The sequence below is a fragment of the Perca fluviatilis genome, chromosome 5, assembly GCF_010015445.1.
Source record: "Perca fluviatilis chromosome 5, GENO_Pfluv_1.0, whole genome shotgun sequence".
NCBI lineage: Eukaryota > Metazoa > Chordata > Actinopteri > Perciformes > Percidae > Perca > Perca fluviatilis.
This window is the reverse complement of record NC_053116.1, coordinates 7,339,546-7,360,539: the sequence shown is the minus strand read 5'-3', so window position 1 is coordinate 7,360,539 and position 20,994 is coordinate 7,339,546. Positions and strand designations below refer to the sequence as shown.

Genomic DNA, 20,994 nt, shown 5'->3' with positions numbered 1-20,994 from the left:
TATATTTTTCTTGAGTACAAAATAAGTTTTAAAGAAAAGACGTAAAACATCAGCCTGTGCTGATATGTGACATTTCCCTTTATTCTACCTCATCAGTCTGTCTTATTCTGTTCAGAAAATACAAAAACTCATTTAAGATTAACTATTATGCTTTTCCGTATTTCCTGTCATATCTATAATGTCATAATGTTGGATTTTAAAGAATGAGGTAAACATATTTCAGAGACATCCCCGTGGAGCTAAAACGTTCAGATTTCCAACTGTTCTGGAACGCTCCAGTTCCAACAGTTTTTCTACTCTCAGTTAAAGGGTACCTACTGTTCTTTTCAACCTGAAAAAAAAATCTTTGAATTTAAATGATTTTGACAGTTTATCCATAGCCTATACTCTGGCTCAAATGAATAGCCCGGGCCATCCAATTATAACAACCTCAAAATCATTTCAGATCAATTCAGAGCCATTTCACTTGAAAATCTGTTAGATAACAGGAGCCTATCATTTCTGTAGCCTTCTCCGAAACAACAGACTCCCTGAACGCCTTTTCTCGTCTCGTGTTCCACTCTCCACACCGCTGTCTTCAGACAAAAAGTCCCGTCCTGAGATGGATAAAGTTGTCAGACACTTTTAGTAACAATCTGAGCCTGTCAGTACCAATATAAATCACTTTTAGTGGACAAAAAACAAGGCTCCACAATTGCCCCATTAGGTTACATTGTAGCTTTGTTCGTGCTGGTCTGTCATTGTGATCTCTCTCAATACTGGACCAAATTCTTGGTCACATTCTATTAGACACAAATGCATGAGGACATGGGGTCAAGGTTAAAAAAAACTGTAGTTACCTTTGAAGTGTTATGCAACTCTAAGCCGGCCTCCTATAATTGGTCATCTGCTCCAGGTAGGCAGGTGTGTTTCATTAAATGAAAAAAAGACAAAATGGCAAAAATTATTTAAAAAGATGGAGATTTTTTTTTAGTGTAGACAGAAATATCTAACTATAAACTGAGGAATCTCTGTGGGTTTCAGCAGTGTAGACAGAAATATGACATTAATGCCTCTTTAAGTTCCATCCAGGAACCAGAAACACTCAAAGAAGGGAGGAGAGTAGAGGGGGGGTGTGATCTGTTTGGAGGAGGGACTCCATCATTTAGAGAAGTGAACAGTTCCTGGTTTACCAGTGAAGAAGAAAGAGAGGCAGCGTTAAACCATCAGATCCTCCAACATGAACGTCTGTCAGTCTCTGATCTGCTTCTTCTTCCTCAGTGAGTAAACTCAGTTTCTAGTTCTATCATTCTGTCTCTTTTACTCTGAAATTGTTCTTTATTTTATTCATTTACAGTCGCCCAAGTTCAACTTTGCAGCAGAAGGGAAACAGTTTCTCATGAGTAAACTCTCTTACAACACATCTTATTAGCCCAACATCATGTTGGTTTCTGTGGTTAAACAGGATGTGATGAGATCTTTTACTCTGAATAACAGTAGAAATACAGTGTGAATAAATTGACTATTATCATCAAAATGTACTTAAGGTACCAAAAGTGAAAGTTCTCACTATGCAGAATGCCCCCTTTTAGAATAATGCAGATTATAATATTATACTTATTAATGCATTCATGTGTTCATCACGTTAATATCGCAGAGGGTAAAGGTGGAGCTCATTTTAAATACTTTACATACTGCTGGGTATTAGTTAACTTTTTATTTATTATTAATCTAATTCACTTTTGACCTGTGCCTGTTGTTGTGCTGTACTTGTTTTCTAAGCAGTTATTAATGTTGTATTCTAACTGTAACAGAGGAAATAGTTCTGCTGCTTCCCCCTGACTACAGTTTGTTGTAGCTTCACATCACAGGAAACTCCAGATCTAAACCTATAGAGGTTCACAGAGAGAAAGGAAGGGAGGAAAGAGGAAGGAAGGTGATCAACTCACCAGTACAGGCTCTGACTTTATGTTTTCTTTTAATAATGAGATGAGATGCCACTCATTGATTTTCTGTGAGGCTCAACAAACTTGTAACCCATCCCAACACTTTGGTTTAAAAAGAAATTGATCATAAAAAAGGAAACTACCTAATAAACTACTTCAGGGGTCTTCAACGTTTTTTAAGCCAAGGACCCCTTTAACTGAAAGAGAGACGGAGCAGGGACCCCCTATTACATATATTGTATAAAATGAAGTTACATATTAAACTGGGCCTATAATAACGTAGGCGGCCTAAAGCCTTTATACATACTTTTTGCATAGAACACTAAGCCATTTAAATAATAATTGTTTGCATGATTTTAATGTTACACATAACATGTGGTACAGTGAATCTTTACGGATTAACTGTATCTGTGGATGGCAATCAGAGACTACCTTACGTATAGATCAGTAAGCCTGTCATCAGTGGGGATTTATATTTGTTAATCATATGTTCGAAGTTAATTGATGAAAAACTTTTAAAATTTGCAATAATTTGGAGGCCCCCTGCAGTGAATTTGAGGACCCCCAGGGGCCCGGACCCCTGTTGAAGATCTCTGAACTACTTCATTTTAAATGAATGAATGCCATCTTACAGAGGAGAAACACAGAGAAACCTGGAAGACACAGCTGAACAGTCTAACAGCATTTTGAAAACTACAGCTTATGAATACATCTTGTTTTTTAATTCCTTTTTTATTTTGACATTGCATGTGGACATTTTATTATATTATGTTTCCATGTGTTTCATTATTGTTGACTGAATCACTTCATTGCTTTTTGAGTTGTTTTTATTCTCTGGGGAACATTAAATCAGAGTCAGACTGTGAGATTATTTTAATGCTTGAAATCTGAAAGAATCCAGATCTCTGTTGTTTTAAACTGTTACCCCTCAGTCACAGACTGGTTGAACTGGGCAGCTCCCAGTATGACTGTGGGGATCTATGTATGATTTATGGAAATGTGAAACAAAACAGACTGCAACATCTTACAGGAAGTACAGATAGTAACTATTGATTGTTCATCTTTTAACAGCACTGCAGGATGGAAACATTGGTCTCATCAATGCAGAAATCATCGAGAGTACAGGAACTGAAGGAGGAAACATCACAGTTAGATGCTCCTTCACTTTCTCTGGAAGGAGGAGAATCTTCTGTAAGGACCAATGTAAAGAAGGAGACATTCTCATTGACACAGAAGAGGACACAGCACAGAGAGGCAGATACAGCATTAAATGTATAGAAGGAGGTTTTCCAGTATCTAAAATAATTCTGTATGTGAGCATCAGAAACCTGACTCAGTCTGACTCAGGACGGTACAGATGTGGTTTGGTCAGAGATTCATTCTCATCATCATACCAGGAGATTGAGATCCGAGTTACAGATGGTGAGTTTTTACTGAGAGTCATGTTATTAACTGTTCACTGACAGCTGCTGATGTTTCAAATAACTCAACATGTTTAGTCTAACAGTTGTATTTAGAGCTGCATATTTTCATCATTGTGAACTCTGATAAATGCTCCTTTAACAGTTGATGTGTAAAATATGTGATGAACTCAGACGGTCCCACACTGCAGCTGATTGGAATCTTGTTGCACCAAACCCATTGATGACCTTCTGCATTTAGCTGTGGGATTAAAACACATGGATGTTAGCACAGAGTTCTCTGCAGGGAGCATCTGATCATCACCACTTCTTTGGATCTCTACAATCACTATCTGATGGTTTGATTGTGTTTTTAATGTTTCACAGCTCCATCCAAATACATGGATGTGTATGCTTGTATGCATAGAACTTATATTCTTTGTTGGTTTAAATGTTATAAAATGGTTATAAAGTATTGATTTGAAAAATATGAAGTTGATGTTACTATTAGTTGGACAACACAGTACGTAAAGGTGTCCCTTCTTCACCATCAGTCCCATCGGTCTCCACACTGATGACATCACAGACAACATCTTCTCCTGTCATCTACTATTATATATACATATATATATATATATATATATATATATATATATATATATATATATATATATATATATTATAACTTTATTTGGAGTGAGCGTTAAAGGGACAGAAAGGGAAAAAAGGTTAACAGTAGTACCGGTTTAAATTAGAAATGAGTCAAGTTATTGGTTGCATTTGAAGCAGGAAGTATTACACCCAATCACAGTTATGATGTTAACGCATAAATCAGACAATACACAGGCAATGTAGCAATATCCCTGCAGTTGGGGTCTTGACCGGTCCTGAAATAAAATCCAGAGTGCCCTTAACCGGAGACCGATACAAAACCGGTAAGAATACGGTGGAGACACCGAGACCAAGACCTTAAAAAGGGTCTCTGGACCGGGTCTTGGTCTTGAGTACTACAATACTGGAGTGGAGTTTATATTGTTAATGCATCAGTGTTGTTGCCATGGTGATGTTTACCAGACAGCGTCAGGCTATTTCATTTGTGGGGGTTAATAATACATGTTGCAGCCGCCTTTGTTGTCCATTCAGCTCATTTGATTTACTGTTGGTCTCTCTCTCTCTTTTTTTTTTTTTTTTTTTTTTCTCTCCTCTCCTGTCATCTCTCCTCCAGATCTCCCCTGGTTTTGGGTGTGTGTGTCCCTGTGGTGGTGGTGGTGGCGGTGCTGGCTGCTGTTCTGCTGTTCTTCTACAAAAGAGGACTAAGCACTCTGATGGTGAGTTATCTTTCAACATTATCTGCACCGGTTTAATAATTAGTCATTCAAGATAGAGAGAAATACTTTGTCTGTTCCTCAGATTCCAACCAGAGAGGAAACACAGACATCACCAGGACTGAGGTGACTTTCTCTAACTCATCCATCTTTGTTAACTCTCACTGTTAGCTTTTAATATGGCTGCTGATGCACTGAGAGAAGGAAAGGAAACACAGCAGTTCAATCGCACAGTTTGCAATACATGTTCTGTAAAACTACAATCCAAGATGTTAAATTCAAGTATGTGCATGTGCACTACCAACAGTAATAAATAAAGTAAGTACATGTTGTTTGAGAGGTTCAGAGTGGAAAGGTGTGAATATTTAGCATCTTTAAACATTTTATTTGTGTAGTGATGCTCCACTAAAGTGTAAAATAGATAAATGTTTTTTAGCCTGGAGTCTCGAAAACAAGTTGCGAACACCCCTTGGACGGACTTGGATTATTATCAGCACACAGTTGCTTTTTTATTTTATTTAATCCAACAGTTATAGAGCAACATGATGATCCATTTGGAGACATTTTTCTGTCCACCTGATTGAAACAAACAGCAGGCAGAAACAGTTAGAGGTAAACATAGTGGAACATGTATCCTCTAAAGAACCAATATTTATATATATACGTTTTTAAGATGAAAACCAAGCCAAAATCAGAGTAAATATTGCAAGTTGCAGCTTATTCCAAGCTAAAAACATCTAATATGAGATATGTTTGCTCTTCACTGAGAACAGCTGTGGTCAGCTGGGTGCACAACAGCTGTAATGAACTCAAATAGTGACCTCTTGTTAAAAAACGGCTGAAATGTCATGCTTTTGGTCTACGACATGCCCAAATTAAAAGTGGTACAGCTCCCATATACTTTGACACTCTGAGGTGTGACATCATTGGAAAGGAAACACTCTCAGTTTTTGTTACAAGTGTCGGGGTGATTCTAGGCCTTACTGACACAGAGTTACAGAGGATAGAATGGAGGTTTTTTATTTTTGTCCAAGTCATACATCTGTAAAATGATTAAAATAAAATACTGTAAACACATCTGGTAAGATACAATTACACCCAGGCCATAGCAACATGTCTCAGCTTACTATAGAAAAAATCCAGAAGCCAAAAGACTCAAAAATAGATTTTATATGAATTTCTTTCTGCAGAAATGTCTGTCCATTTTTCTTATTTGTGCAAAGAAAAAAGCCAATAAAGTACATAATAAAACACTTTTCAAATACACAAACACACCCACATCAATCACACACATACTTGAAATAACTACTGTATATACATAAATGTATAGAAATAAATGATTACAAATTGCACAGGGTGTGATATTCTGCTGATAGGCCCTGTTTTTGCTTTGACAAAGCTCCTGCCAACATTTCAATCAGGAGAGACTTCATTGCAGATATGTAATGATTTTTTGTGCATGTGTGTGAAATGTGAAGTACAGTCTTTGGAGATTAGACTCCACCATCATTTAAAAATTCTGAGAAACTTTTAAAAGGGGTAGAAGCCGAAGTATGAACCCCCCGATGGAGTCTAGACACCGATGGTGGCGTGAGGAGCCCGAAGACCAACGCCGAAGACCAACGCCGAAGGCCGGCGGGAGAGGCCTGCTGGAAGATAACCCAGGAGCCGTGAGGGGTGAAGACCGGACGAGCAGGGGAGGAGGAGGGTGGTGCTCGTATCCTGAAATGACAACTGAGCATTGCGACTTAAAACCTCGGCCGCTGCGTCCGGGTTAGGCTACCCTGGATGTCGGCATGGCGACTTAAAGCCTTGGTTGCTGCGTCCGGGTTTGGCTACCCTTGAAGTCGGCGTAGCGACTTGAACCTCGGTTGCTGCGACCGGGTTTGGCTGCGCTTGTTGTCGGCATGGCGACTTGAACCTCGGTTGCTGCAACCGGGTTTGGGGGCGCTTGTCTGTCGGCATGGCGAACTGAACCTCGGCTGCTGTGTCCGGGTTTGACTGGGCGCTTTGATGTCGGGCATGGCGACTTAGACCTCGGCTGCTGCATCCGGGTTAGCCCGTTCTTATCCTCGGCTGCTGCGTCCGGGTTTTATAGTTATTCATTTTGATTTATATACTGTATGTATGATTGTCGCACGGCGTACGGGTGTGTAAATAAGAATAAAGCATGAGTAGAAGAGATGCCAACATACGATTATGCAAAATCACTCAATGAATGTGAGAATGATCAGAGATCATAAACACACCACCACCAGTTATATGCATGCTTACTAGGATTATGCCTGAGAGATCTCTGGGTTGCGATGATGTCGCTGACATCGGGACGAATGTAAGAGACTAAGTAGAGGAAGACCATCTGCCGAGATGTTGCAGGGAGCACATGAATGCCTTGATAAGCCCCTGTGTCCTATTCTATCTGAATACTTAGAAGATGCTTCTAAGATGAGATCCATAGGGTGTAGCAAACAGGAGAATTCCATAGCAAGATGAATGCTGTTTAAACATAATGCAGAGATGAACTCTACAACTTGCTGCCAAATTCAATCAATGACATAAGACAATAACGACCACCGTTTGCCCAGGAAGATGGACTACCACCACCTAACTTAGGATAGGGATTCCCCCAAACTTAACTGGCAAAAAAAAAACGAGTGTCACGCAGGTATTGTTAACATAGTGCCTTAGTAGTACTCAGATACCAACTGACGCTAGAGTGGTTAAGACAGAGAAGCCATCCACACGATGACGATTATGAGAAGCAAGTGAATACCAACCACGACAATTTAAATGTGTCGACATGCCTAAAGTAATCTTTAATAAGATAGAAAGTGTCTGGGTAGATACAGAAAATACTCACCTTCAGCGGGCATCGCAGATAAAAGTAAACGAAATCAGACATAGGATACTGCAAGAAGGATCAATGAAATAGGAGGCTGCGATGACCACAATGCAGACATCAGGTCACGCGACCCATATGCACCATGCTGAGGTTGGCGCGCCCATGACTAAGAACGCACTTACGCACAGAATCTGATTTGCAGGACTTGCACCAATATATTGCCAACATAGGAAAGTCAGTGGAAATGAACGACTCTTATCTTAGTAAATAGAAGTAATAAAACGTAAAACTTGATGAGGCCCCCGCAGATACAAGATAAAATAAAAGTAATAGCCGATGCGAGCAATGCAGCTTGTGAGATAGATGGTCAATAATTAAAATTGTCGAACAACGACGATGTGACGCCATTGCACAATATGAAGCTCAGCGCAAATTCTTTCAGGAAGACGTCATTACCCCAGTCACTACTCCATTCTTAAATCAAATCAGCTGTTCAAGAAGTGACGTGTCAGTTAAACCAATCAGACTCGACCACGAGATTCAAGGGCCAATCACAGCCTTACAACTCTGCTTTAAATCTGTTCTCTCCTTGTGCTGTCAGCTGTTGTTTCAGGCAAAGCGCTCGTCCCTCCTCCTCCCCTGCCGCCTCCCCTGCCGCCTCCGGTAGTTGTGTTTCTCCCGGCTGACCGCTCCGTTGCCTCTTCGGTCCTGTCTCTGGTCTCTTCACCGCCGCCACCAGTGTCTGGTTATGTTCCTATTCCCTACCCCTTTAAGATGATTAATTCGATGGAGTCCAATCTCCAAAAGACTTTGTACATTCAATATCATAGTTGTACAATAAATATTTTTGCATATCTGCAAACGAAGTCTCTCCTGATTGAAATGAATAATGTGCAGAGATACTTACTTTGAAAGACCATATATGAAATATTGAATGTGCGCTACCTGACCATGAATGAGCATAATGCACAAAACGATAGCAAGCAGGCAACAAACACGATGAGAATATTTATGTACAAAAGCAGAATATAGTGCCTTATGCATCCTGCTGACGTCAGCATGACAATATCGCGACAGTTCCGAAGAACGTTTACGGAAACGTAAGCCCACCCACGACCTTTCCCTAAACTCAACCGTCCCGTTCCCGCGAATCATGGAAACGAAAGCCCACCCACGAGCTTTTCCTTAACCTAACTACGTCAAAAGGGACGCCAAAAATCCCGACCAAGCGTGTTTAGTTAAAGCGCTTTATATGACGCTAAAGGAGACTTTTAGCGCCAATAACAACGACAAAGGCCAAGCGTCCGTATTTTACGAGATGGGAGTGAGAATGTGTTGCAGTAAACCAGGCAGCGTGTTTCCTCGCATATGCCTTCTGGAGAAATGACAGCAGCAATCCGTGCAAGACGAAGGAGGAGATGAGCTGAAAAGACTTTTGCTACAAGGATAACACTTTTTCATTTGAGGGAACACAAAATCATTAAGCGTTACAGATTATGCAGCCATGCAATATTACAGTTACTGGAAGAAATCAAAGATGACATTGAAGCTCCGACTCAACGTTCACATTCCATTCCAGCAGTTGTTAAACTCCTCTACATTACAAATATTGGCATCAGGATCATTTCAGTCATAGCATCAGCTGTGGGAATATCGCAGTCTGCACTCAGTCATATCATAGCACAACTTAACGCTTTGCTACAGCGCATTAGTTAATACATACATTTCCCCAACAGTAATGACGAAATAACACGTATCGCTAAATTTTTGTTTTCGCTGTTTTGACTGACTTGGTGGCCCATTCAATTGTACATTTAAATGCGCGCAATTTACGGTATAGTTGGCGGAGAAAGGCGCTGATTACCCGATGAACTGGAGGTTTGGTAAATACAACATAAGCTGAAGTATCACAGCGTGCGCTTTCTAAGGGTTGCCCATGGCGCTGATAACGCTGCGTTCGCAAATGTACGTACATCTGGCCCTCATTTTTCCACCAAAATGCAGATAAATACACAGCTTCTGTTTGTTGGACAAACCTTTTGCATTTTGTAAACTTCTGTTTTCACATCCCAAAAATACATATCCAGACGTGGTGCCACAGTATTTGAGATGTGTGGTTAAGTTGCTGTTACTGTATTTTGACTTCATTTTTGTGTTCAGATTGACCTCTATGAGAACTGCCCTCCACTCTCCACCCGCGCAGAATCCACCTACCAGAGTCTGGATCCAGCCTCCAGGGATCCAGACTACTCTACTCTCTCTTGGATACAACACCGATGATGATGTCAGCAAGAGTGGGTGCGTGATCACAGAATGCTTGTATCGACAGTTTTGTTGTCATTACTTAGAATACGCACTATTTAGTTTGTAGTTTATTTTGAACAAAAAAAATTATATATAACAAAAAAATTATATATATATATATATATATATATATATATATATATATATATATATACACACACAGTATATATATATACACACACAGTATATATATATATATATATATATATATATATATATACAGTATATATGTATGTATGTATATGTATGTATATATATTAGTGCTGTCAGTTAAACACGTTATTAACGGCGTTAACGAAACCCATTTCGCAAGATCGCAAGATTAACGTTCTTTTGGTTTTTTTCACATGCTGTTGCAACAACTCGTAACATTAGAAAAACTACAACACCAGCTAGCAAGACTGGAAACAAAACAACAGGCATGCTGCACACACTTGTTTGAGCTTGCGAGCCAGCCAAAGTGTAGTAGGCTAATGTTACGTTTTGAGTGAATGCTGAGTGCGAGACGCCGAAATGGATGCCATTAAGATTCTGAATGGAAAGTTTACTTTTAAAAAGTTGCCAAATGGTTCGATTTACAAGACCAAAGTGAATCAAATTTGAATCACTAAGTATTGTGTAAGTGTAAGTGATTCAAATAAGAAATTCCCATGTTCAAAAAGGAGTAGGAAGTTAAAGTTAAAAGTAAAAAAAAAAAAAGAATTCTGTTCTTAAAACCTTTTTTCGTTTTTTCCTAGCTAAGTACAAAACAATTTGATGCTTCACTTATTTATACATGTTTACATACACATACACTGTATATCTACCAACCTACACTCACATAAACACATGCATACACATAGACACAGATGCATTCATACATGCATACAGACACATTTATACCTTTATTTTCTTCTTTTCCATCTATCTTATTAGTTTCCGTCTATCTATAGTATATCAAACCGAATAATAACCCATCCATACTAGACTTATTATATAAGCCCAGGAACCATACAGTCAGTATACAATACGATCACCTCCATTCAATATATTCATTTTAAATTGTCTCTTAAAATTGCTCATTGTTGTACATGATTTCATTTCTTGACTGTAGCTGTTACATAAATGAACTCCTTTGGTTATGATGCAGTGATATTTAGCATGTGATCTTATAAGTTTCTGTTGAAATACAAAAGTTCCTCTTAAAGTGATGGTTCGGAGTAATTTACCCTAGGGTCCTTTGCACCATGACCTCGAGCCAAACACCCCCCCAGAAGCTTTTTTCACCTGGGTCTAACACTGGGCGAGTTAGCGTTAGCCGCTGAGTAGCTTAGCGCGGGGCTAATGGTTATGCTCTCATAAAACGATGGATTGGAAAGTTTGTAGGTACACCAGAAGTTTATGAACACTTGCCTGCTCTCTTCTGCTCTCTGTTGCTGTTGCTGCTGCTGCTGCTGCTACCTGCAGTTAGAAGAGTAGGGCCGTCTATAAATTACTACACCGAAAAGAGATACAACAAAAATATGTATTAATTTAATGATTAAATAAGGTAATGTCTCCAAACTTACCTCAATTATTACTTGTCTCCTGCCAGTTATATTACAGCACTTACTTTAAAAAATAAGTTAAATTAAAAAAATATTTTTGTTGCATCTCTTTCTTTTTTGGATATTTTGGCCTTAATATAATGTATATGTGACTTTTAACAATTATTTTTTTTTGATTATTACTCCCCGAAATTAAGGTTCTTTTACTTTTCCATTTCAGTGTCATTTATCACAAATGACACTTTTTTGGGTAAATTTGTTGGATGATTGCCAAGAAATTATAAATTTAGTTTTATTTAAGTGCAGTGTTAGTTTATTTGCATCAAACCAGCTTTTCATCTTTTTTAATTCATTTTCCACAGTATCCAAGAGTTGTTCCAAATTTTCCGCAGACATCAGCTAATAAAATGGTTTTCAGTTTTATTGACACCTCACATACATTATTAATATACAAGTTAAACAGCAATGGTCCCAACACTGACTCCTGGGGGACACCACAGGTGATTTTCTTTAACTTTGATTTAAGGTTTTGCAATTCAACATATTGATGTCGATTGTGTAAGTAGCTATTTAAACAAGAAAGTGCAGTCCCCCTAATTCCATATTTGTGTAATTTCATTATCAAAAAATTGTGGTCTACTTTTTCAAATGCCTTCTTAAAGGGGTGATAGAATGCAAAACTGATTTTACTCTGTCATAGTTGAATAACGACAGTTCGGTGGGTAAATAGGACATAGAAGCTCAAAATCCCATTGACACCCCTTTACTATGAAAATCTCATATTTTGAAACTGCCGCTGAAAACGGGTGAATCTCAACAAAGCTGGAAGTTGACATCAACCTCCCAAAAACCGGAACCTTTGTCAGCCCATGGGTGTATTAAGAGAACGGTCACGCCCCAACATTTACATAGGCTACACAACTGACCTGAGATCAGGTAGTCTTCTGAATCTAGCTAGGTCACGCAGATCTCTGCTATTCCATTACAAAATTCACTTCTGAAACTTTTTCATGCGAGAAATCAACTATGTAAAGCTCAAATATGGGCCGCTTTATGAAAATGGATGACTAATTGCAAATTTTGTCTGACTGTGTGTCGGAGTTCAGCGCCGGTGCTGCTTGTGTTGCTGCCTCGCCGCCCGGCCTGCCTGCCTTCCTTCACAGACCCTGGCCTGCTATTAGGGACTTGGGGGTCCGTCACGACTGGCAGCCCACAGCACTCCATACCCGCGCAAAGTAACCATCTCTTGGTACATCAGCTTGTTACGCCAGCAATCTGTTACCACAGGTTCCAGTTAATCTTTTAATGTGTGTAATTATAATGTGTTGAGTTATTTAAACAAACGATTGGGGAAATAAACGCCGCTTGTCCGCGAGTCTCATTGATAGAGCCTGCTGCTGGATGTAGCTCTATCAATGAGAGCTAGCTAGCCTCCTCTTAGAATTCCTCTGGAATTCACAAATATTCATTAACTTCAAATCGGACACTGTTGTTAGCTTTATAAGACATTTAGTTAGATGTTGTATAAGTGGCGTGACGAAATTCAAACTGTAAATATACTCGAATTACGACCAAAATGAAGCTAACTAGCCGCAATCTGTACACATAGGATTGAAGGGACAGTCGCAGCTAACAAAACCCTTACAGTTCACAAATATTCACTAACTTGAAATCGGACACAGTTGTTAGCTTTATAAGACCTTTAGGTATGTTGTATAGCTAAGTGGCGTGACATGTGTGTAACATGTGGTAAGAGATTGCTGGTGTAACAAGCTCGCTGACCGCGCTCTCACTCTCACACACGGGCCATTTAGCTAGCAGGAAGAGAGGAGATGCAGGCCCTGGAGCTCTGTCAGGGCAGTGGTGTTTGGTAGCTAGTCCATTAGCCCAAACGGTGACTTTGCACGGGTATGAGGGGCTGTGGGCTGCAGCAGCCGTGCCGGAGCTCAATCGAGCTCACAGCAGGCCGGGATCTGTGGAGGAAGGCAGGCCGGGCGGTGAGGCAGCAACACAGGCAGCTGAACTCCGACACACAGTTTTACCAAATTTGCAATTAGCCATCCATTTTCGTAAAACGGCCCATATTTGAGCTTTATATAGTTGATTTCTCGCATTAAAAAAGTCTCAGAAGTGAATTCTGCATTGGAATTTGGTAAGGAAACATTAATATGAGATTCTGTCGCGTTTCTAATGTGTGTGCATTGGCGATTCGTTCAACCAATCAGCGCGCGTCTCTACGTGTGTGTACGGGGCTAAGGCTCAACCAAGAAGCGCGCAGCTCATCTAAATATTCATGATCATACCATATTTGGAAGAAAAGCTCTTGTTACAAATAGGGCCAAAACACAGGGATGCATAAGGGCCAATAAAATATCAACCAGGCCATTTTCAGCCCAACTAATGTTACATACCCCATTAGGAGACCATAAGGAACAGTGTGAAATACCCTATATAATCATTCTATCACCCCTTTAAGATCCAAGAATATCACAACTGCATATTTATTTTGTTCTATTGCTGTTGTTATTTCTTGTGTGCATGTGAAGTTGTCCTATCAGCCCTGAAACCATATTGCTGATCATACAGTATTTTCTGTTTATTAATGAAGTTGTCGAGCCTGGTAGAGAATATTTCTTCTAGTATGTTTTAGAACTGGGAGAGCAGTGAAACAGATCTGTAGTTTGAAAGTCATATCCTTAACTGCTGTATTGTCTTTTTTATTCTTGATAATTTCATCCAACACTTGATAATTTCATCCAACACTTGATAATTTCATCCAACACCATCCAGGTGTTTCTGATATTGCTTCTGTTGTCCTCCAATTGTTTACTGTAATAATTCTTTTCATTGCTTCTCATGATTCTGGTCAGTTTGTTTTTGTATATCTTATTTTAGTTTTCTCCTTCTTTTGTTCTCTTCTTTAAGCACTCTGTATACAATACATTTTTCTTCTTACATGCATTTAATATTCCGTTAGTTATTCAAGGTTTCTATCAGATTTTTGTTTTACTTCTTTCTTTACCAGAGGACAGTTTCTTTCATAAAGTGATGTTACAACAGTCAAAAATGAATCATAGGCTTCATTCACTTTTTTTACGTACACTTTGCCCCAGTCTTGTTTCATTAAATCCTCTTTGAATGTATTGATGTTTTCTTGGATTCTGTGTCTGATCATTGTGTACATTTTATTGTCTTTCTATACCTTCAAAGGACCTGCACACCCACACAGGTCTTTTGAGTTAACCTGTCTGATAATAGCCCTCTTTCCAGGACTGTGTGGGTGTGTTCAGACTGATTGATTGACATCTTGCTGAGTCTCCTGTTAGCTCTGTTGCATCTGATAGGGCGGGACTAATGACAGCTTTATCATTCTTATTGGTAGATGAATTTTGTTACCTATAAATTCCCATCAGAGCTCCGGCCCACCTTCAACCTGAGCAAAGTTTAATCAGCCAGAAGAACTGAAATCACCTATGTGGCTGTTCTGAACCTAAAGTCAATTTGAAATTAAAAAAAAAAAGATTCTTATAAATTAGTTTATGTTTAGGGTTTTGACATTTGATAATTTTTTTTTATTGTTTTGAACTTCTCTTTAATGTTTTATGTAAGGCAGTTTGAATTGCCCTGTTGCTGAAATGTGCTATACAAATAAAGTTGCCTTGCCTTGCCTTGTCTTTTGAATTTATTTGGTCGAAATTCTCATTAAAAAAAAAGCAATTTAAGTCTTATTTATTTTGCCTATAAAATTTCAGAAAATAGGGAAGAAGTCCTGTAATCATCTTCCACAGCCCAGCATGATGCCTTCAGATGTCTTGTTTTGTCTAACCAACAGTCCCAAACCCCAAATATTCACTTTAAAAGCCAAAACCATCAGTGGATTAATTGCAGATACATTTTTCGATTAACCAATTTATTGTTGTATCCCTAGTTTTATTTTTTAATTTTTGAATGTCGGGACTAAGAGATAAAACTTTATACTTTATATTTCCTTACACAAAAAGTGAGAATTAAAATTTCAGTTCATCTAAAAAAGGATACAAATTAAGTGCAATAAAAAACATATAGGGAACCATATAACAACATAAAGAGAGTGAAATTAAAATAATCAAACACCAGGATGTAAACAAAAACACATAAAGCAGAAGCTAAGGAATCTAAATAAGATGAATAATTCAGACATAAGAAGTGGGCAGATAAAAACTACAGAGTAAATAAGAGATAACTGAAAATAACAGAAAATGTATTGTTGTTAAGATGACTCTATAAAACAGACTGAAGACTAAATACATTTCCAAAATCTACTGCTATCATCTCACAACTTTATTAGAATCGTCAGTGCTTTTTATTAAGTTCTATTTTATTGGTTAGTGTTTTAATAAATGTAATATCTTGTAGATAATATCTACATGTTCCTCTGCCATGACTGAACCATTTCTACAGACTGGAAGAACTTTTAATAGCAAGAACTCTTGTCATGCTTTACAGTATGAATATGTGGCCTCAATTATCTTCTCTTCTCTTTGAGTACAAAATAAAAGAGTTTTAAAGAAAAGTAAAACCCCAGCCTGTGCTGCATTAAAAAAAAAAGTGACATTTCCCTTCATTCAACTGCAGCAATCTGCCTTTTACTGTTAAAAAAATATAAAAACTCACAAACACTCTTGAAATGAGTTTATTTTAATTGAACACATATTGAAAAAGATGGAGATTTTTTTAGTGTAGACAGAAATATCTAACTATAAATTGAGTGTAGACAAAAATATGACATTAATGCCTCTTTAAGTTCCAACCAGGAACCAGAAAGACTTAAAGAAGGGAGGAGAGTAGATGGGTGGTGTGATGTGTTTAGAGGAGGGACTCCATCATTTAGAGAAGTGAACAGTTCCTGGTTTACCAGTGAAGAAGAAAGAGAGGCGGCGTTAAACCATCAGATCCTCAATCGTATGTCTCTACTACCACGGCCTCGGCCTTCGGGTCTCTCGGACCCATACATTATTCAATGGTAATTCTCTACAAGTCTCTCGGAAAAAACAAGAAGACGAAGGAGAAGACCACACACGCGCTACTCCTCCACAGAGCCCGGGACCCACAGAGTACGCTGCCACGCGCGTCCACGACATACTCTCGGTGTTCGAACTGTTTGTCACACCGCGAATAATAGACATTGTGCTGGCCGCCACGAACCTCGAGGGTCTAAGGAAATTCGGCAACGACTGGAAATCGATGGACGCCACGGACCTGTGCGGCTACATGTGGCTGCTGATCCTCGCCGGCGTGTACAGGTCCCGAAACGAGCCCTTGGAGAGCCTGTGGCACGAGGAGAGTGGCAGGGCCATTTTCCGCGCCACGATGCCAATCAAATGGTTCCACACGTTCTCGGGACTGCTGCGATTCGACGACCGCGAGACGAGAGCCGCCAGACGAGCCTCGGACAAACTGGCGCCCATACGAGACGTGTTGGGACGAAAAGCAGCCGCCCCCGCGCTTACAACGTGACCGTGGGACGAGCAGCTGGTTCCCTTTCGAGGTGGGATTGCAGGATAAACGGTTGTCCTTAAAATTCCCTCTGCACGCAATAAATAGATCGGAGCCCATCAGAGAGTTGCCAGACTGACCCTCTGGGGCGCGCGCATGTAGTTTGCTGCCTGTGGAGCGCGTGTGTATGTCGTGTTGTGTAGGCCACTTTGTTTGCTCTTTTCACCGTGGCACCATGGTCTTGTGTGGGTTTTAGCTTTGTTTTGCGCCGTTTTTTTTTGTCTACCTCATAGTTTAGAATGCTTTTGTGTGTGTGTGCGTATGCGCACACGGTTGTTTTTAAAGATTTTATTTTATTCCTATTTATCTTCTTCTTGTTCTCATTTCGTCTCTTCACTCTTATTCGGCTCCCTCCGAGTCCTTTCCCTGTGTCCTTGTCATTCTCCTTCTTTGACGACACGTCCAACAACAACAACAACAACGACGACACCGACGAAAACAACGACAACAACAAGGTCGATGCTCCTTCCGCCAGTACATACCCAGCAAGCCCGGCAGGTACGGATTCAAGGTGTGGGTGGCCTGCGACGCCGTGTCCAGCTACACGTGGAACATGCAGGTCTACACGGGCAAGTCTGTGAGCGGCGAGCCCGAGAGGAATCAGGGCGCCCGGGTGGTGATGGACCTGACCGAGGGGCTGACTAGGCTGAACCTAATTTTTTCACCTCCTACGAGCTGGCCCGGCAGCTCCTCCACGACAGGCACCTCACCGTGGTGGGCACGATGCGCAAAAACAGGCCCGAGCTGCCGCGCGCCTTGCTTGACACCAAGGGCCGCGCGGCCCTCTCGTCCAAGTTCGCCTTCACGCCCACCGTCACTCTGGTGTCCTACGTGGCCAAGAGGAACAGGAACGTGGTGCTGCTGAGCACACTGCATACGGTGGACGCGCGAGTCAGCGCCGCCAGGCACGCCAAACCCGACATCATCCTGCACTACAACAGCACCAAGGGCGGCGTGGACAACCTGGACAAGCTCGTCGGCACGTACAGCTGCCGCGAGGAAGACGAGCGCTGGCCCTCGCCCGTTCCACAACATCCTCGACGTGTCCGCCTACAACGCCTTTGTGCTCTGGCGAGAGCTCAGGCCCGAGTGGATGCGCGGCAAGCTCAACAAGAGGCGCGCCTTCCTCGAGCAGCTGGGCAGGGCGCTTGTGACTCCGCTCATCGCGAGACGGCAGCGTCTGTCTCGCACGCCAGCGTCCGCCGCGCTCGTCAAAGCCGTGGCGACGAGGTTTGCCTCATCGGGCGCTGGCGCAGAGAGTGCCCAGCAAGCGAAAGAGGTGTCAGCTCTGTCCAAAGCCGACGGAGCACAAGACGCACACATCTGCGGGAGCTGCACGCGAGCCTACTGCGCGGACTGCGCGAGACAGCATAGACTCTTGGCTCACGCGGCGCCAGTTTGAGCTTCGACCTTTTGCGCTGCGACAAAAACCAGCAAACAAACAAAACACACGTGTGTCGGGAGTCGCGCTAGGAATTGCCTGCGGCCTGACACCAAACGATGACGAAGACGACGAGAAAGTTGCCTTTGAAATGTGTGAAATGAACTGAAATGTGTGTAATGAACTGAAGTGAACTGAAATGAAATGAACCTTGAATCTATTTTGAATAAAAACCCTTTGGGATACTTATGTGCTGTGTGAGATGTGAGATGATGTTACGAACTGAAATGAAATTAAATGAAATGAACTGAAATGAACTACAATGAACTGAAATGAACTGAAATGAACCTTGAATCTATTTTGAATAAAAACCCTTTGAAAAGTAAATGAACTCAACAAGTGACACGAAGGACCACACAAGGGTTAAATCAGTCAGACTGTGAGATTATTTTAATGCTTGAAATCTGAAAGAATCCAGATCTCTGTTGTTTTAAACTGTTACCCCTCAGTCACAGACTGGTTGAACTGGGCAGCTCCCAGTATGACTGTGGGGATCTATGTATGATTTATGGAAATGTGAAACAAATCAGACTGCAACATCTTACAGGAACTACAGATAGTAACTATTGATTGTTCATCTTTTTTAACAGCACTGCAGGATGGAAACATTGGTCTCATCAATGCAGAAATCATCGAGAGTACAGGAACTGAAGGAGGAGACATCACAGTTAGATGCTCCTTCACTTTCTCTGGAAAGAGAAGAATCTTCTGTAAGGACGAATGTAAAGATGGAGACATTCTCATTGAGACAGAAGAGGACACAGCTCATTGAGGCAGATACAGCATTGAATATGAACAGATTTCAACACTTTCTACAGTTCTGTATGTGAGCATCACAAACCTGACTCAGGACGGTACAGATTTGGTTTGGACAACTTATTCTCATTCCCATCATCATACCAGGAGATTGAGATCCGAGTTACAGATGGTGAGTTTCTACAGAGAGTCATGTTATTAACTGTTAACTAACAGCATGTTTAGTCTAACAGTTGTATTTAGAGCTGCATATTTTCATCATTGTGAACTCTGATAAATGCTCCTTTAACAGATGTGTAAAATATGTGATAATTTGATTGGAATCTTGTTGCACCAAACCCATTGATGACCTTCTGCATTTAGCTGTGGGATTAAAACACATGGATGTTAGCACAGAGTTCTCTGCAGGGAGCATCTGATCATCACCACTTCTTTGGATCTCTACAATCACTGACTGTTTGATTGTGTTTTTAATGTTTCACAGCTCCAACCCCTCCTCTCAGACCTTCTTCACCATCAGTCCCATCAGCCTCCACACTGATGACATCAGAGTTTAAGCTCCACACCAAAACACTCTGGTTTTTTGGCATTTCTTATAACCAATCACAATCGTCTTGGGAGGCGCTAAGCACTGCACAGAGCATCGGGAAATAACTTGTTTTTAGTGGAACATGTGCCAACACAAAGAAAGAGGAAGGTTGCTCTTCACCGGAGCAGTCCCAGAAGTGGACAGCGTGGATATAGACTAAGACCAACTAAACTGAGACCATGTCAACACTGAGAGCAGAGTGTATCCAGATTGAGTCAAGACCAGACCAGAGCAGACAGCCAGAGCTTCTCCTGTCTCCGGCTTTCTCTTTCTTGGGAGTGCGTGTTGAAGTAAAAAGTCAAGTTAGTGGTTGCATTTGAAGCAGGAAGTTTCACATCCAATTACAGTAATACACAGACCATTTAGCAACATCCCCTGGGTCTGGAAATAAAGTCCTGAATCCTCTTTAGCAGAGACGGAGACAAGACCGAGTAAAATATGCAGTTGATACCAAGACGTGTGGTGGAAGATTTCTGTCAACAGAACTTTCAGACAGAGACCGGTTGTTCCGTGATAGTTTCTTCAAATTTATTATTGCTTGCAAGAAAGGAGATAGAGTTACACAGTACACGTATCAGAGTACAGTGGAAGAGATCTCAAAGTAGCACAAAAAGACAAGAGTATACATATATTTCGCAGAGGAAAAGCATCCCGTTTGCTAAGGATGAAACCAGGAAATATCTTGCTATAGCAGGATAACAAAACAATAAGTAATCAGGACACATCTGGGCGCACGTGTCTGGGAGTCACTTCTCTTATGCAGCAAGCAACAATAGTAATCATAATAGTAAATACAAAAATCATAGAGGAGTGAGCAGGTAATCTAATGCTGCCTGATATTGGATTAGAGTAGTGCGCATGGCTTTCACAGTTTGAGTTAACACTGAAAAACAAAGTTGAGTTACATTTAATTCTTACGGTCCACAGCCAATCGACTCTGAGGTTGCTAGCTAGCCGGGGCTCAGGGAGGCTGCTAGCTAGCCTGGACTCAGGGGAGCTGCTAGCTAGCCTAGACTCAGGGGAGCTGCTAGCTAGCCGGGGTGTAGAGAGGCTGCTAGCTTGCCTGGATTCAGGGAGAATGCTAGCTTGCCTGGAGCCAGGGGGAATGCTAGCTAGCCTGGAGCCAGGGGGAATGCTAGCTAGCCTGGAGCCAGGGGGAATGCTAGCTAGCCTGGACTCTCTGAGGTTGCTAGCTAGCCGGGGCTCAGGGAGGGTACTAGCTAGCCGGGGCTCAGGGAGGCTGCTAGCTGCCCTGGATTCAGGGGGAATGCTAGCTAGCCGGGACGCAGAGAGGCTGCTTGCTAGCCTAGGGTCAGGAGAGCTGCACGTCAGCCCAGAGTCAGGAGAACTG

General features: G+C 41.1%; 1 protein-coding gene and 1 long non-coding RNA gene across 2 annotated transcripts in view; both read left to right on the top strand.

The window, feature by feature from the left end:
- The first annotated feature begins 1,131 nt into the window (after window positions 1–1,131).
- Window positions 1,132–20,994, top strand: part of LOC120558800 — a 39,384-nt gene continuing 19,521 nt past the window's right edge. The window contains exons 1-2 of the mRNA XM_039800065.1: window positions 1,132–1,259; window positions 2,997–3,347. Of these exons, the coding sequence (XP_039655999.1) occupies window positions 1,220–1,259; window positions 2,997–3,347 (391 nt within the window). The 5' untranslated portion in view covers window positions 1,132–1,219. The remainder of the gene's footprint in view (window positions 1,260–2,996; window positions 3,348–20,994) is intronic.
- LOC120558810 lies at window positions 4,630–9,843 on the top strand. The gene is made up of 3 exons (XR_005639198.1): window positions 4,630–4,653; window positions 4,736–4,776; window positions 9,653–9,843. It is a non-coding gene; the product is annotated as an uncharacterized LOC120558810 (long non-coding RNA).